At 35.1% G+C, this 16,996-nt stretch overlaps 1 protein-coding gene across 7 annotated transcripts in view; it reads right to left on the reverse strand.

Moving 5' to 3' along the window:
• The window catches only part of TNIP1 (TNFAIP3 interacting protein 1), a 66,721-nt gene that overhangs the window by 32,188 nt on the left and 17,537 nt on the right, over positions 1–16,996 (reverse strand). For 4 of the 7 annotated variants that reach the window (XM_031953549.1, XM_031953543.1, XM_031953544.1 and 1 more), the window contains exons 2-3: positions 10,870–11,001; positions 7,716–7,804 (exon numbers count right to left, since the gene is read on the reverse strand). In XM_031953549.1, coding sequence (XP_031809409.1) covers positions 7,716–7,804; positions 10,870–10,978 — 198 coding nt within the window. In that variant the 5' untranslated portion in view covers positions 10,979–11,001. Of the gene's footprint in view, positions 1–7,715; positions 7,805–10,869; positions 11,002–13,881; positions 14,039–16,996 lie in introns of all 7 variants that reach the window. The other 3 variants (XM_031953548.1, XM_031953546.1, XM_031953547.1) reach the window with 1 other exon arrangement.

A 16,996-nucleotide genomic window follows, 5' to 3' on the forward strand; every position in this document is an offset into this window, starting at 1 on the left:
TAAGGCCTCTGTAAGAAGGCAGTCCAAGTTCAGTACACACTATCACTTGGAAAGTTCACAAAGACAACAGATATATTTCTTTTTTTTTTTCTTTTTTTTCTTTTTTTTTATTTAATAGCCTTTTATTTACAGGTTATATGCATGGGTAACTTTACAGCATTAACAATTGCCAAACCTCTTGTTCCAATTTTTCACCTCTTACCCCTCCACCCCCTCCCCCAGATGGCAGGATGACCAGTAGATGTTAAATACATTAAAATATAAATTAGATACACAATAAGTATACATGACCAAAACGTTATTTTGCTGTACAAAAAGAATCAGACTTTGAAATATTGTACAATTAGCTTGTGAAGGAAATCAAAAATGCAGGTGGGCATAAATATAGGGATTGGGAATTCAATGTAATGGTTTTTAGTCATCTCCCAGAGTTCTTTCTCTGGGCGTAGCTGGTTCAGTTCATTACTGCTCCATTGGAAATGATTTGGTTGATCTCGTTGCTGAGGATGGCCAGGTCGACAACAGATATATTTCAAATAGTTTGCAAAACATTTTTAAAAATATATATAATTAATGAACTTCACAAAAGCTTAACGCTTTCTATAGATACAACTAACTGGATAATTTTTTAAATTTAATGCCGTGTTTTCCCACAAATAAATTTTTTATTCACAATTGCTTTTTATTTTCAAAACACAGTTTTCAATATTTAAATCAAATCCCTGTGTTCCAAATTTTTCTCCCTCCCTTTCCCCCACTCCCCTCCCCTAGACAGCAAGTAATCCAATATATGCTAAACATGTGCAATTCTTCTATATGTATCTCTATATTTATAATGCTGCACATGAAAAATCAGATCAAAAAGCAATCAAACAATACCAAAAGTAAAAATACTATGCTGTGAGCCACATTAAGTCCCATAGTCCTCTTTCTGGATGCAGATGGGTCTTTCCATTACAAGACAATTGGAATTGACCTGAATCACCTCATTAAAACTTTTTAATTAAGAAAAACCCTGCCTTCTCTACTCCCATCTTGTCCCCTCATCCCAAACACAGCTTTCCCTATCCCTACACCCTCCACTTCTCATTAAAAAAGAAAAACACTACAACACATATAGTTAAACAACACAAATTCCTGCATTGGTCATGTCCAAAAAAAATTTGTCTCAATTTGCACTCTCAGTTGATGTCCTCTCTATCAGAAGGTGAGCAGCATGTTTCATCATGAGTACTGTGGAACTGATTAGTGTATCAATCCATTTTCCTGTCTTTCAAAGTTGTTTGTTTTAACAATAATATTATCATAAAAAATTGTCCTCCTGGTTATGCTCACTTCACTCTGCATCAGTTCATACAAGTCTTCCCAGGTTATCTTCTTTATCATTTCTTACAACACAATATAGTCTATCATATTCATGGAACAACTTATTCCCCAAATGATAAAGGTACCTCCTCAGTTTCCAATTCTTTGCCACTGCAAAAGAGCTATTATAAATATTTTTGTATATATGGATGTTTTTCTCTTTCTTTGATACTGCTGAGTCAAAAGGTATACAAAGTTTAATAGCTATTTATGTAGCATTTCAAATTATTTTTTTCTAGAATAACCAGACCATTTCACAGCTCAGCCAATTGTGTACATCAATGTGCACTGTACTTTTTTTGGTCAACTTTGTCAATCTATTACATATGAAATAGAAATTCAAAGTTGTTTTTAATTTGCATTTTTCCAATATTAGTGAATTAGAGCATTTTTTAAAATATGGTAATTCATAGGTGTGGACTTCTTCCTATGAAAACTGCCTATTCATATCCCTTGACTATCAATTGGAAAATGGCTCCTATTCTTATTCATTTGAATCATTTCCTTATATATTTTAAAAATGAGACGTTTATCAAAGAAACTTGCTGCAAAGTTTTCCCCCTATTTACTTCTGTTCTAATTTCAGCTGCATTGGTTTCATTTATGCAAAAAAATTTAATTTTATATAATCCAAATTTTTTCATTTTATTTGCCATTATTCTTTCCATCTCTTCTTTGGTATGAATTTTTATTATATCCAAATTTCTGAGGACCTTCTCATTTGTTCATGATGTTATCCTTTGTGTCTAAATTATGGAGCTTATCTTATTCTATGGTGTGAGATAATGTTCCATAACTAGTTTCTGTCATTCTACTTTCTAGTTATTTCAACAGTTTCTGTCAAATATTAAGTTCTCCTTCCCATAAGTAAAATCTTTGGGCTTATCAAATACTAAAATGCTATGTTCATTTACTTCTATATATTATGTACTTCATCTGTTCCTCTGACCAACCCCTCTATTTCTTAACTAGTACCAAATTGTTATTTCTTTGGAGTAATTTAAAATCTAGTACTTTCCCCTCACTCATAATAAATTAAGGATAGACTATGTCTATATATCCTGTTTCACAAAGAACTCCTTAATGAATGTTATTACTACTCATTTACTAATTAGATGCATAACCTCAGGTAGGCCTCCATCTCCTTAGCTGCAAAATAAGGACTGAACAAAAAGTCTATCCAATATTTATATTCTGAGTAGTAGGTATTATTCCTCAGAAATTTTTCCTATATGTAGAAACTGAGAGGAATATTATTTTTACATGGTGACTTTTTTACATTAAACTTTTCTGAAAATGTATGACAATATGTTTTAGTTTTTATTTTCCTGTATTTTAGAGTTAACAGTCTGTTTCAATGATAGAACAGGAAGGAGCCACTGAAATTGTAGACAGTTTCTCTCTTGGTTTTGGTTTTAACCTTTGCTTTAACTAGCTAATAATCTGATAATATGTGCATATAAACATCTAATTTGAAAGTGATTAATATGATTATTAGGCATGGGGCTCAAGAAGGTCAAGAACAAAAGCATCTACATGTATATTTTTAGTAGTACCTTTTGTTTTATCAAAGAACTGAAAACAAAATAGATATTCATCAATTAGGGAACAGCTAAACAAAGTGTGGTATATGAATATAATGGAATTTCATTGCAGGGTAAGAAATGAAAATGACAGATTAGGGGAATGCATAAAGATCAGTATGAACTAATACAGAATCAAATGAATAGAATTAGAAGAACAAACTTATGAATTAATAAGAGCATCAAAAAATCGATGATGAAACATACCTCCCATCTCTTGGCAGAAAGATGATGGTGTAGAGAGAAAATGAGGCACACATTCTCATACATGGCCAATGTGTTCATTTGTTTTTCTAGACTTTACATATTTGCTTTGAGCATTTCTATTTGGAAGAGGAAGAGTAGTTTAGGGAGTAGTGATAGATATAAAAAAACAGTATCAAGAAATAATTTTTTTCATGAACAGAAGAAAACAAAAAGAGCAAAAGAGGACCAGAAATGCTTTGTTAAACTTAATCTATATGTATATGTGTATATATGTAAAAAATATTTGTATCTATATGTACATAATACACACACACACATATGTGGTATGTATACCTATATATCTTTTATTAAATTGTACAATGAAGTTCATTTTCTTATAACTTTCTTTTCTGCTCTTCTTTGTATCTTGAAATGTCGGTATTTGTTGATGCTTATTAAGTACAGAAAAGAAAATTTAAAAACAAAAATAAAATTATTTTCATGGTAGTAATAAGTAATTTTCTGTCGAGATAAGATAGAGATAGATTTAGAAACAGAATTACCTACTGATAAAGATTCTTTTTTTCTGATAGTTCAGGGCTCCCTAATTCAAATGTCTTACAACTTTCTTTGAAAGAAAGTCTTCATAAAATACAAGTTACATGTAGTGGAAAATGTGACCATAGAATTACATGAGATGAGCTTATGTATGAATGTGCCCCTCAACCTGAGCCTCAATTTCCTCATGTGTAAAGGAAAGAGATTGGACTACCTGACTTCCCAATATATGGGACTACCTGACCTCCTAATATATGATACTAAGTAGAGTCCAAATAGAAAAGAAATTCTCTGTAGGTTACCCTGGGGAAGCTTTCCAAGTACTCAACCACAGATGATTTTGTAATGATGACTGCATCAAATCCCAAAATACTACAGGTCAATGACAATCATGGCTAATCAGATAAGATTAGCAATTAGCAATCAATATTGGAAAATTATGAAAAATAGATACTTTCCAGAATACTATATACATTTCAATGAGTATGTTGGTCAGTTAGTACAAAAACCTTAGCTAGCCGCTGTAAATGGACAATAGTCTTGGTTCAAAATTTAATAAAGAGGAAACTGGATTACCAATGGAAAAACACAGCTCCTTCTTGACATAAAAGTTTATCTTTTAACAGCAAACACTACTGATGTATACCATATAACAGCATGATATGACAATAAAAGATTCAGAAAAGTGGTATCAACCTCAAATAGGTATAGATCAGGCCATATATTGACTTGGAAAAGCACAAATAAACTGTGTTATATTGTGTTAAAGATTTTGCTTAAAATTTCTCACATGTATTTTAATCAGGTTCCCTTTGATTTTAACATCTCTGATGTATTTGACCAAAGAGGCAATGCCACAAAGAGGACATAAGTAAGCTCTAGAGTATCATCAATAATAACATGCAAGCAAACGTGACCAAAGATGTGTATGAATGGAAAAGGAGATCCAGTTGACCACAAAAGAAGAGCAAACTGTAATGTAATAGATGGAAATGCCCTACTGCTGCACTAGTAGATATGAAATATGAAAAAAATACTGGAGGAAGGCTTTCAGTATAATGGATAACTTCTTTATGAAGATTTGTGGAAAAATATGGAGGTACACAATGAAATTATAGATTCATTAGATTCCTGAAAAATGAAATTACTTGCCCAAGATCCCACAATAAATCAATGGCAAAATCAGAACTGATTATATAAAACAAGTAGGGTCTTCTGTCTTTGGACTGGTTACTCCTACAATCTGGGGGGCAGCTAATGTAAACAGCTTGAATTTGGCTTTATTTATTTGTAGTGCTCTGGTATTCTGGAGATTGCATGTGGGCTTAGAAAACCATAAATTAAAATAATCTAAATTGTACTGTATATTTATTTCCTTTTTTAAAGATTTCCCAATTACATTTTAATCTAATTCAGGCCGACTTAGAAGTTCTGCTGCAGCTTTTGAGTCTGCCTCAAAGACCTAGACTAGACCTTAGTTGCTTATCACTCTACCCTCATTCCAAAGTTCCCAAAGACCAATATTTAAAATAACTTGAGACTTAAACTCACAGTTGTCTGAGCTGGAGGGAACTTTAGAGAACAAATCAATACCTTCATTTTACAGAAAAGGAAAAAGACACTTAGAAGTGATTTTTTTTAAGATCACCAGGTCTTAGTTTGCAGAGCTGGGATCACAACACTGGTCTCTAGATTTGCAATCTTGGGGCATTTCCACTACTCCATATAGTCAATTCTTGTTTCTAATGTGTCCAATTTTCATGTCCATAAGGCTAATAGCTTAAAGAACCCTGGAATGTTTATTTTGTTCATATTCCTCTTTTAAGAAATGTGACTATACTAGTGACCCTTTGCTGGATCCATCAATGCAGGTTCCTCAGCCCTACCTTTGGTACACCCCTATATACCTGCAGAGCCTTTCCTTCAACAGTAATAGACTCCAGGTCTCTCCTTTTACTCACATTATCAAGCAAGTGAGACATTTAGTTTATATTCCTAAAGGACAGGGGCAATTTCTTCACTTAATTAGGGTTGTCTTTTAGAAATGTTCAAATCATTCAACATCAACTCTCTCTCTCTCTCTCTCTCTCTCTCTCAATACGTGTGTGTGTGTGTGTGTGTGTGTGTGTGTGGTGTGTGTGTGTTAAACTTCTACTTTAAGTCAGGCACAGGGCTACATTATGGTTATAAAAAGACAAAAACAAAATTGTCCCTCCCCTCTAGGAAATTACATTCTACTGGGTGGAAACAACAAGTACGCAGATAAGTAAATACAAAGTAATTTCAAGATGGAAGAGATGAATGAGTTAGGAAAAATCTATTAAAGGTGATGGCATCTGAGTTAAACTTTGAAAGAAACTGGAATTCTAAGAAGTAGAAATGAAAAGAGAGTGTTTTCCAGGAATAAACACAGAGATAAGAGATAATACATTTGGCTGGAACATAAATTGTACAAAAGGGAGTAATATGAAATAAATTTAGAGAGAGAGTGGTGAACCAGACTATAAAGAGCACGTGAAACCGTTTATTTATATGATCCCAATAACGAATATTGGTTGAATTTTTTGAGTCTGCCTTTCTAATAATGGGATAGGATCCTTTGCTCTAAGATTCATTTGAAAATGGGAATATACTGTCACAAAGAAAATATTCATAACAATACTGGAAACAAACCGGTTCCAACTGATTGGGGAGTAACTAAATGTGGTATTTTAATATAATAGAATATTACAACACCAAAAAGAAATAGTGTATTCAGAAAAGCATTAGGTGACCCATATGAGCTGAGAGTGTAATAGGCAAAACCATGAAAAAAATATACAAAATGAAAGTATAAATGGAAAGAATTTTTTTTAACTGTTGTGACTTCACATATATAATCTATATCAGATCACTTATTTCAGAGGGAGGTAGAAAAAGAGAAAATCTGGAATTCAAAATTTTTAAAAAGTGAATTAAAAATTGTCTCTATATGTAATTATGAAAAAGAAAATATTTTAAAAATAAAGAATGAAATCTGCACATGAAGGGTTTTCAGATGCATTTATTAAAAAGTATAGAGGTTCTTCAAGAATTAAACTATAGCTGACATCATTAATTTATTTTCTGTGTCAAAGAATCAACTCTTATGTGGAACTAAAATCTATTATAAATAATACATTTGAGCTTATTCACATTAGAAGTTTCCAGATGTATTGTATTCTGAAGTATGAAAAACTGCTGCAGATCCTATATTTAGCAGGCATGCAAAAAATATAAACAGTATTTATAACAGAAGAGTGATACTTGTTTCATTAAAAATACTGTAGTAACTTGTACATGTTTTTAAAAGCTACAAAATCTACAAGTATATTTAAATATTACATAATGTAACATCAAGTTTATATACCCTGATGCATGAAAAAAATCAGAATTTTATATTACATAAATACTGATTTATTATAGCTGTATAATCTTAATATATAGTCTTAATATAATCATCTATAATCTAATTTTAAGTCTATAATGTTAACAAATTTCCAAAGAACAAAAAAAAACATAAAAAATGAATAGTTTTTAAAAATAAAACAAATCCTGTTTAATTAAAATGATCAAATTTGGCCCTGGATTAGACTTGGGAAAATATCTCTTTTCCCTTTTGGAAGAGTGGAAAAGACTTTGGATATGGAATACTGTATAAGCTTTAAGACATGGCTAATGTGTTAGTTTTGCTGAACCGGTTTTTTCTTCTTTTTTAAATCTTTGTTTCAAGGGATGGTTCTTTCCTCTGGAGAGGAGAGCAGGTATGAATTTGAAAATGAAGGTGATATAAAATTTAAAATGTCCATTTTTTTTAATTTAAAAGAAGTAAAAAGAGGAAAACCCATAAAAAATAAGTGGCTTTACCAAAGTTATACAATAAATGAGTTAGTAGGTTTCCTGAGTCACAATCCAACTTTCTTTCCATTAGACCAGGTGTTATCAGATTTTTTTTAAACCTAGAGAATCTGTACAATATTGATCACAGATATTAACAGAACTTACACTGGATGGAGTTTTCTGCACTGTAGGTGCCTGCTCATGTCTAGAGCCAGTTGGATTGACTGGAGGCAACTCAAGGTTTGTATTACCTCCTAGAAAACAGAGAAAAGGAAGCCAAGTGAATAGACAGATTCCTAAATTTGTTTTTTTTTTCTTCTATAATAAGAGCCTTTCTTTATAAGCAGTATTCCCAAAAGGTTGATTTTAGTAATTTGTTTAAGGAAAAGGGTGGCTGGTTAAACCTCCTTAGGGTTTCCCAGATAAAATGGTTATCTTATTTCCTTCTTGACATAAAACACCATCTCCCCAGAAAACTAGGAAAAATTCTTAGAAGCCAGGCTACTGTTCTTACCTGATTTCTTCAAAATGCAAACTATGTAGATTATTCCAGCAATTATCATTTTTAAAAAATCTCCACAAATGAGCAAGTCCCCTACAGTTCCTAAGCCTAGCACTGCCAAAAGCTAAACAGAATTGCTCAAACTGTTCTAAGTTATTTCTCCAGGATCCAATCAAACATCATGGAAATTCAGGCAAACAGCCAGTGAGAGTTTCTAGATCAAAACTAACATAAGGAAAGAAGTCAAGACCAGATTATGTTAAGTGTAAAGATGAACTCTATGTCATAGAGCCTCAGCTCTGTCACTTTCTATCTGTGTGCCTTAATACTTACCTTCTCTAAGTTTCAGGGCTCTCATCTATAAAAAGAAGATATTGGGCTATCTGGCCTCTGAGATCCTGTTTCAGCTCTAGAGCTATAACTCTGTGATTCTACTCAGGGTTATAGCAAGGATTCAATGTGATTTTTAGAGTTCTTTAAGAAGGGATGGTCAGCAATTTTAGAAAATTTTCTGAATTTTGACTTCCTTATATAATCTAAAAAATATTGATCTCCTAGGGCTATGCTCACACTATTTAACAGTCACAATTATTTTGCATCTTGGCTTTCTCATTTGTAAAGTGGTGAATAACAACAGTCTTTCATAACAACACTCTTTCAGAGCGGCTAGGAGGATTAATTCACTAAGAAGATTTAGGTGAAAATTTATTATGGTTGCCAATGAAGAGGGCTTGAACTACAGTAAACAAGACAAATTAGGTATAAGGAAAATGCCAAAAGCTTTTGGCAGTGAAAGGCATAGAGACTGTAATGGATTTGCCCATCTGTGGAGATCTTGCCCAACACTGGAACAGATCACTAACAAAAATGGCCAATTCTCATGAAAAGCAGTTATCTTGGAACATTTTAAACCAAAATTAGAATAGAGGCAGATAGACAAGTAGAATGGCCTCTACCTCTAGTAATTACTGTATAAATCATAAATGCTGAAGTGAACTGAAACTGAAGGGTTTCACTACTTGATATTAACAGTATCAAAACATTTGCAAGGATTTGTTCTTGTTCTTGTTCAGCTGTCTGAACAGCATGTCTATGTCTGCATGACTGAAGTGATTTACCATTTTCTTCTCCAACTCATTTTTACAGATGAGGGAACTGAGACAAATAGGACTAAGTGACTTGTCCAGGGTCACAAAGCTAGTAAGATTCTGACTCCAGGCCTGGTGTTCCATCCACCTGGCTACCCTTAGCAAGGATGTTTTTAACTAATTAGAAAGCTGCACTTTAAGGAACTTGAGCATTTTTATACTAAAGTTGTTAGATAAATTGAATCTATTACATAAATCTGGTAAGTAATACATGGATATTGCTTTAGGCAATTATAAGATACAAAGGGAAATTTTTTTGGCAGCCATTTTCATCTGCTATTGAGAATAACACTTGTGTGAATTTTTCTGAAGCAAACACAGAAGTGACATAACCTCCTAAGCATCATGAAAGCAAAGTAGGGTTAAAAAAAGGGTTTCTTGACTCCTTTTTAGAGTAAGAAAAGAGGAGGAAGCAGAAAATAAGAGGAAGTAAAACTATAAATGTTTGTATTTTGCTATTTTCTATATAAAAATTATTATGTAAAAATATTAGAAGTCTTCCTTCTTAAAGATTATCCAATGCAGGATAAATGAATTTGTAATTTTATATTTTTTTCTTCCACAAAAATGGTAAAATATGAGGACTAGTCCATCTCCCTGTCAACACACACAAGTTCTATGATGTTGTCAATGAAGGATAAGGTGGTATGCAATTTCTTGAGTTTCAAGATAAATGATTTACCCATTGTCATGTAGTACTAAGTGCCAGAGGCAGGATCTGAACCTGTGCCATTCTCTCTAAATCCAGCAATCTCTCCATTATGCCACATTGTGACTCATGCTTTGAATAACTGTAAACACCTAAATGATTCCAGAAAGAGGATATGAAGCATGCTTAGATCATATAACACCAGAAACAGGATCTGAGAGCACAGATCATTAAATATCAGAATTGAAAGGGACCTGAGAAAACAAAATGTTAAAGCTCAAAGGAATCTTAAAGATTATCTAATCCAAAACTAATCCACTGACCCCAAGAAAGCTAAGCTTTCTTTCTTTTTGCTAAACAATAGCAAAAAAGATTTTTTCCCCTAAAAGGTGATGAAACCATTCTCAAGATATCCCAAAATGGAACAGGCTTCCTCAGAGAGTGGCAGATTCCTCATCACTCATCATTGGAGGCATTTAAGAAAAGGCTTGAAAAACATTTGTGAGAAACAATAAAGACTTTTATTTTTTTTTAAAATATTTTATTTTAAATAAAAATTATTTTATTTAAAATAAAGGCTTTTATTTCATTATAGGTGGACTAGATGCTTTCCAGTTCTTTCTCTATCTTTTTCAGCTCAGAATTTCTATGCCGCTTAATCTCTTCACTTTATAAACATTGAAAGTGTTTTTTGTAGAATTGTAGAAGTGTTAAAATCAGAAGTTGAGCAGGGTATGGTGGCTCACATCTGTAGCCTGTGACTTAGATGAAGCTGATAGATCAGAAATAGCGAAAATCAAAACTCCCATGTCAATAGTGGGATCAGGCTCATGAGCAGCCCTTGTGCTTTCAACCTGAATGAGATGGGCAGACTCAATTTTTATTTTAAAAAAGAGAACATAATTTGGATGAGAGTATAGACAAATATGCATGAATACAGTGGACTTCTGGATGATAAGCAAGTTCATTTTTTAGTACACATAGGGACTTCCACCCTAGAATAACACACTGCCATCATACCTGTGAGCTCAGCTAGGTGATCAAAGGAAGATGAGGGAGGAGATGGCTGGAGAAGCTCATTGTCCTTGGCCAGTTCCTCTACCTTTTGGCGCAGCTTGGATGCCTCCATCTGGGACTCTTCCAGCAGTTCCCCTGGGGCCAAAGGGGGAGAAAAGTGCAGCAAGAAGGTTCAGTTTCCTTAGCATTTCTTTACCATAACTGACCAAGACTTATTGCTTCCGGACCTAGAACTAAAAAACTCCACCAAACTGACTAAATCCCAAGTTTGGATATTTCAGTTCAATTCCTGGATTTCCCCCACTCTTTCCATGCTTAGATTTCATCACAGCCTAACTGGAAAGAGTAGGTGGAGGAAACAAAGTCTAAACCAAGCCATCTTGGCTACTTGTTGATAGCATGGGCTGTGTGGATGGGGAAAATACTTATTTAAAATGAAAGCTCTGGATTTGGGTGATAATTTTTCATTATCTTGGGGCATGGATTGGTTGGAAATGGAACTAAATAAGCCTCCCTAAACCCATGGGGACACTAGAGAAAACCCCAAAGATGTCTATTTGTCCCAATGTTTTTCTGAACTCCAAGTATCTGCCCAATTTTCTGCAAAAGCAGGGAGCTTTTCTATATCCACCACTAAAGTTCTTGTCTTAACAGCCAGCCCATGTTCCTACCACATTAAATCCTGTAAGAAAGACAGAGCTTGGATAACATAAAATTCAAGGATTTTTCTGTGAAAAGAAAGAAGATGAGAATGTATAAGAGGAATTCAGTGTTATGGTACATGAAAGGGGAATGAGGCACTGTAGAAGCATAAGAGGGCATGAGAGGCATCTTCCATAGCATGTGAAAGATTACTCAGGGATAGTCCCATGGCCCCAGGGCTGTAAGGAGTGAAATAAAAGTTAAAGAAAGAGCCCTTTTTATCAGGATAGAATGACACCAGTGTACTTTGGATAAGATCAGTTGGAATATGACTATGAGCAGAGAATGTGGGGAAAATGCCATGAGATTATGTGAAGAGATCATCTCAAGCTTAAAAGCATGGTTATTTGTGGCTCCTTCAGTATTAATGTCAGAGTCTCTTCATCCTAACACAGTAATAAATGGGGATAGCCACAAGTATCTCCATTGGGTTAGGCCCAAAAATCATACATTCCACCCAGAGCAGATACTAGAAATGGAGGACTAAGTGATTAAAGAGCTGTGTGTTTCAAATATAACCTAAAACTGCTGATCTGAATTAGCTAAGATTACTTCCCATTCTCCATCCTTAGATAAGACTATGAAGAAACAGTCATTGGCACAGAACCTCACTTTTCTTCAGCTGGAGGATGGGTACTATGTTCCCTCCCTGATACCCAGCAGAGGAAGGAGCATTTTAGTATGGATTTTATCATGTACATCAGGATCTGAAAAATATCATACATAATGGGCAGAGTTTCCATGATAGCATATTGACCTTTTTTTTTTTTTTTTGGGGGGGGGGGGGGGAGGGCCAGCAGGAAAAGTAATCAGGGTTAAGTGACTTGCCCAGGGTCACACAGTTAGTAAGCATTTGAGGCTGGATTTGAACTCAGGACATTCTGACCTCAAGGCTGGTACTCCATTTACTATGCCACCACCTGTCCATACAATAACCCTTCTTGAACTGTCTTTCTAAATTAAAATTACACACACACCCATTTCTAACTTTCTCCACCATTCCTATAGATCAGGGGTCCTCAAACTACTGCCCGCGGGCCAGATGCGGCAGCTGAGGATGTTTATCCTCCTCACCCAGGGCTATGAAGTTTCTTTATTTAAAGGCCCACAAAACAAAGTTTTTGTTTTTACTATAGTCCGGCCCTCCAACAGTCTGAGGGACAGTAAACTGGCCCCCTATTTAAAAAGTTTGAGGACCCCTGCTATAGATAATTTCTTATGGTAGCCCTTAAATAGGAGGAGGTACTTAATAGGAGAAGTAACAAGAAAAAAGAGTATTTGAAAGAGCAGGAAAAGCTCACTTCAAAAGTCCCCTATACATCATGCCAACCTGTAATTCTTAAGTCACAATACAAATCATAGCAGTGTTTCCTGGAGTGACTATAGCATGAGGCAAACTAGAATGTCAAATTTTCCAGGTGACACCCTTTGTAAGGGAATGGAACTCTAACCCTAAAAAAATATCTCTTACAATTTGGCAACTTCCTCAGGGTCCTTGGAAACATGAGGCCAAAGGAAGGAAGCATTCCTAACAGCCACAAGGACAAGGCTAATATAATAGATATCAGGATATGGAAAAGGAATGGGCTATCTTTATTCCCCTGATCCCCAAACCAGAAGAAGATGGCCATAAGACATATGTATGAGAAATCTAGCTACTCCAAGATCACAGCATGCTTTAGTGAGGATCAACTACCTGAATCCTAAAAATATACTGCACATTCCTAAAAGATGTTTATCTTTAGTATTTCCACAGGACCTAGTTTGGGACATTGTATAAAGTAAATAACTAATGGATGTCTGTTGGATGAATGAATGGACAGGACAGAGAACAGAGATCCTGTCTAACTGTATGAACAAGAGGCAGCCAGGGGCACACCCACAAAATGTCAGGCAGAATATTTTGTGTTCTACCTGTGCTGACAGTTCTTATGTCCATTCTGTGCTCAGGCCACAGGCAATACCTCTTCCCTTATCTTTTATTCCTAGAATAAGGGCAAACACCGGTTCCCTTATTCTGCACCCCCTTTTCCATCCTGTCCACTTGGAGACAGTCAGGGAAATGACTCCTCCTGAGCAGCAAGGAAAGCTTAGGGAGAGACTTGGGTAGGGCTGGGATCCATAAGGTAGCAATAACTCAACTAAAAGAAATCAGGAGTACACACTAGAGTAAGTTACAATATCAAACTATTACTTGGGAGTTAGTCAGCAAGCTATAAGCAAAGATCCTTGGATAGTAAGACCATGGAGTAGAAGAACATTGGAATATCCTGGGATGAAGGGGAAAAGTGGGAAGATGGGTGTCTGCATTACCTAACATCTTTATCCCTTGCATTTTTTCCTTCAGTCGGGAATTCTCTTCCACTAGATGCTCAAAAGCGGCAGAGGCCTCTCCTTGCTTGCCCTCACCACCAGGGTCGTAGATCCGGTATGGTCCTCGCCCTTCCATGGAGGCAGCGTGCCCACCTGACTGTAAAGACAACAGCAGGATATCAGAGCCACTTGGCTCAGCACTCTGTCCATTTCCTGGCACCAAGGAACCTCTTTCACCAGCCAAGTCCACACTAAGGCACAACATACCCCCAAGATCAAAAGACTTGGGGACCAGAAAAGTTCTAAGAGGCTTAGCAGGTATGGGAAAAAAATCAAAAGAACAGAGAGCTGGGAAAAGGTATTTGGCTACAGTTTCCAGCTAATGGAGAACCATGGTCAGTAACAATCATTTATATTCCCTAAACAATAATAATAATCTCATCCTCAAAATTGTAAATTAAAGAATAACTGAATCTTACAAGTAGAAGAGTCCTCAAACAGGTTAGAGTCCTCAAATAGGCTAGAATCTCTGGAATTCACTTATTCATTCCTTTAATTCCAAAAGTCAAAGAAACTTAAGTAATTTGCACAAGGTAATAGTGATTTGCACAAGGTAATATAGTACCTTTTTAGGAGACTTAGATCTTCTTTCTAGTCTACTGCTTTTTCAACCATTCCATGCTGTCATATAAGTCATCTTAAGCTCTACCTTTCAGATGTCAGTGAGGAATGTGCGTAGTACTCTTTAAACATGTGGCCAGCCCCAACTCAACATATATCTGGGATTATTTCCTTAAAGTTAAATCAAAAAACCACAATTTTACACTCAAAATCTCTACCATCCCCCTATCAACTATCTTATTTGAAAGAGAAACACCCCAAAGGTGAAACAAGACAGTTACTTTTCTCCAAAACAAGACTGAAACTCCCCTCCTGCCTTCTTCCCCCACCCCCTCACACAGTACTTCCCAGGGTAGGGTAGAGGACCGCACACAGAATGAAAAAGGCTAGGTATGGGGGTTGCTTATAACCCAGACAGACAAGTGGGTAGGCCCAGAAATAACCACAAAGAGTTATAGCAGAGATTATGTTGCTAAAACAAAGTACAAGGGGGTTGGAGGGAAGAATGACAGTAGCAGCAATGGGATATTTGAGTCTGTACATCAAACCCACAGCCCCAGTTATTAAGAAAGGACAGAAGACCGCACAAGTTCTAACCTAAACATCTTGACAAAAAAAAGGGCCAGCCTCCTTCGCATAGGCTAGAGTCTCTGGAATTCACTTACTCTGGGCCCACTATGTGCTACTTCCAAGGAAGTACTAACCAGCAAAAAGTAGAAGAGATTTCTTTATGAGATTTATTGATCATCAGAAGTGACTAATTTCTTGGACATTTAATATGACCCTCAATCAAAGGAACCTTCCAGAACACCAAACAATGAAGGCTAGAAATAGGTATAAGAAGGCTGTTCTATATAAAAGCTGGAATCCAAGAGAAATTATAGACTTTAAGAGATCTAGTCTTACTTCATCCAAAAAGTATATAAAGAACTGTGGAATTAAGTTTTATTAAGCTAAAAGAGAAAAAAAGCACCTGAAAGATGAAGACCACTCCACATGAGATTAGAACAAAGGATGCCAAATATATTTCAGTGCTTAAGTCTTGAAGATCCAAGCCAGACTTGTTTCTCTGCCTCAAATATGGAGAATAAGGTTGAAGATATGAGCCTCACCACACCTTCTAGTTGTGCCCATTTGCATAAGATCATAGTTCACTTACACTTGGGTTTCAAATTGTCCCCTCACCATCCTACCAAGGTTTGGACTCCCATCAGCTTGCTAATATTCTTTTCAAAATGAGGCACCAAAATCTAAATATTACATTCTTAAATGATCTGAATAATGGAAATTTAATTTCCTTAATTTTGTACATACTGTTCTTCTTTTAACAGTCTAAAATCACATGAGATTTTCAGGTTAACAGTTTATGCTGTTGAACCATGTTGAACTTACAGTCCCATAAAAACACCAGGATTTTTTTTTTCAGATACTTTTAGATCAGCAAGAAGATAGCAATAAGAAAGCTGCCAGACGAAGTGGTTTTTTTTTCTTTCTCTAACTCTTTTTAGGGCATTGAGAAGGAAATAGAAATGGCTGATCAACCTTTCAAAATCCCTACTATCCCTGCTCAGGTCAGCATGTTTTTTTCAAAATCAAAGCTTAAGCTATTCTGGCATTGTTAGGTTATAGACTACTTAAGGACTTATGGTCTTTGCCAGTGATACAATGGCTGTAAAAGAATCCTTCAGATAAGCTAATATCTTATACCACAGGACTTCTGGAAGGAGTGAGGTAGTTGTATATAAAAAGCTTAGCAACTCTAGATAACTAGAAAATTACACTAAATACACTAAAATAATCAAAAGAAGAAAAGGAAGGAAATTCTCAAAAGGATGACTTCACAAGAAGGGACAAAGAAAGAGTTAAGAAATAAGCAAGCAAAAAGAAGCTTAAAATATATAACTAATATATACGATGGAGGAAGAGACTCATAGGCTAAAACTAGAGAATAATTCTATAACTATTCCTTAAATACAAAAAAGGAGAACAGAATGGACATAAGAACTGTCAGCACAAGGTTAAAGGCCTTATAAAAGAAATGAAGAAAGAAAGAATGAAAGGTAAACAAGTTTAGAAGTTAAGTTTAGAAAAGTATTGGACTTCTTAAAGAAATAAAGAACTTAAACAGAAGAATATTCAGTGCTCGTTTGGGGGTCATTACAACATAAAAATAACCAACTGATTAAAAATAACCATATTCCCCAAGTTAACTTTTGGGGGAAAATTATCAAAGAGATGTTTTAGAGAAATCAATAAAATAACAATTCATTTGAAAAAGAAAAGAAGTGGAATGTATTGTTTTAATGGGGAAATTATAAAGAAAAAAAAAGGTGGGGATATAGGGGGAATAGTACTTCCAGATCTCAAGCCATATTGTATAACAGAAGACATCCAAATCATTTGGTATTAGGTAAAAAAATAAAAGAGGTAAATCAATGGAACAGACTAGATCAGGGAGAATCATAAACAATGGATTTCAATAACCTACTGTTCA

The sequence above is a fragment of the Sarcophilus harrisii genome, chromosome 2, assembly GCF_902635505.1.
Source record: "Sarcophilus harrisii chromosome 2, mSarHar1.11, whole genome shotgun sequence".
NCBI classification, from domain to species: Eukaryota; Metazoa; Chordata; class Mammalia; order Dasyuromorphia; family Dasyuridae; genus Sarcophilus; species Sarcophilus harrisii.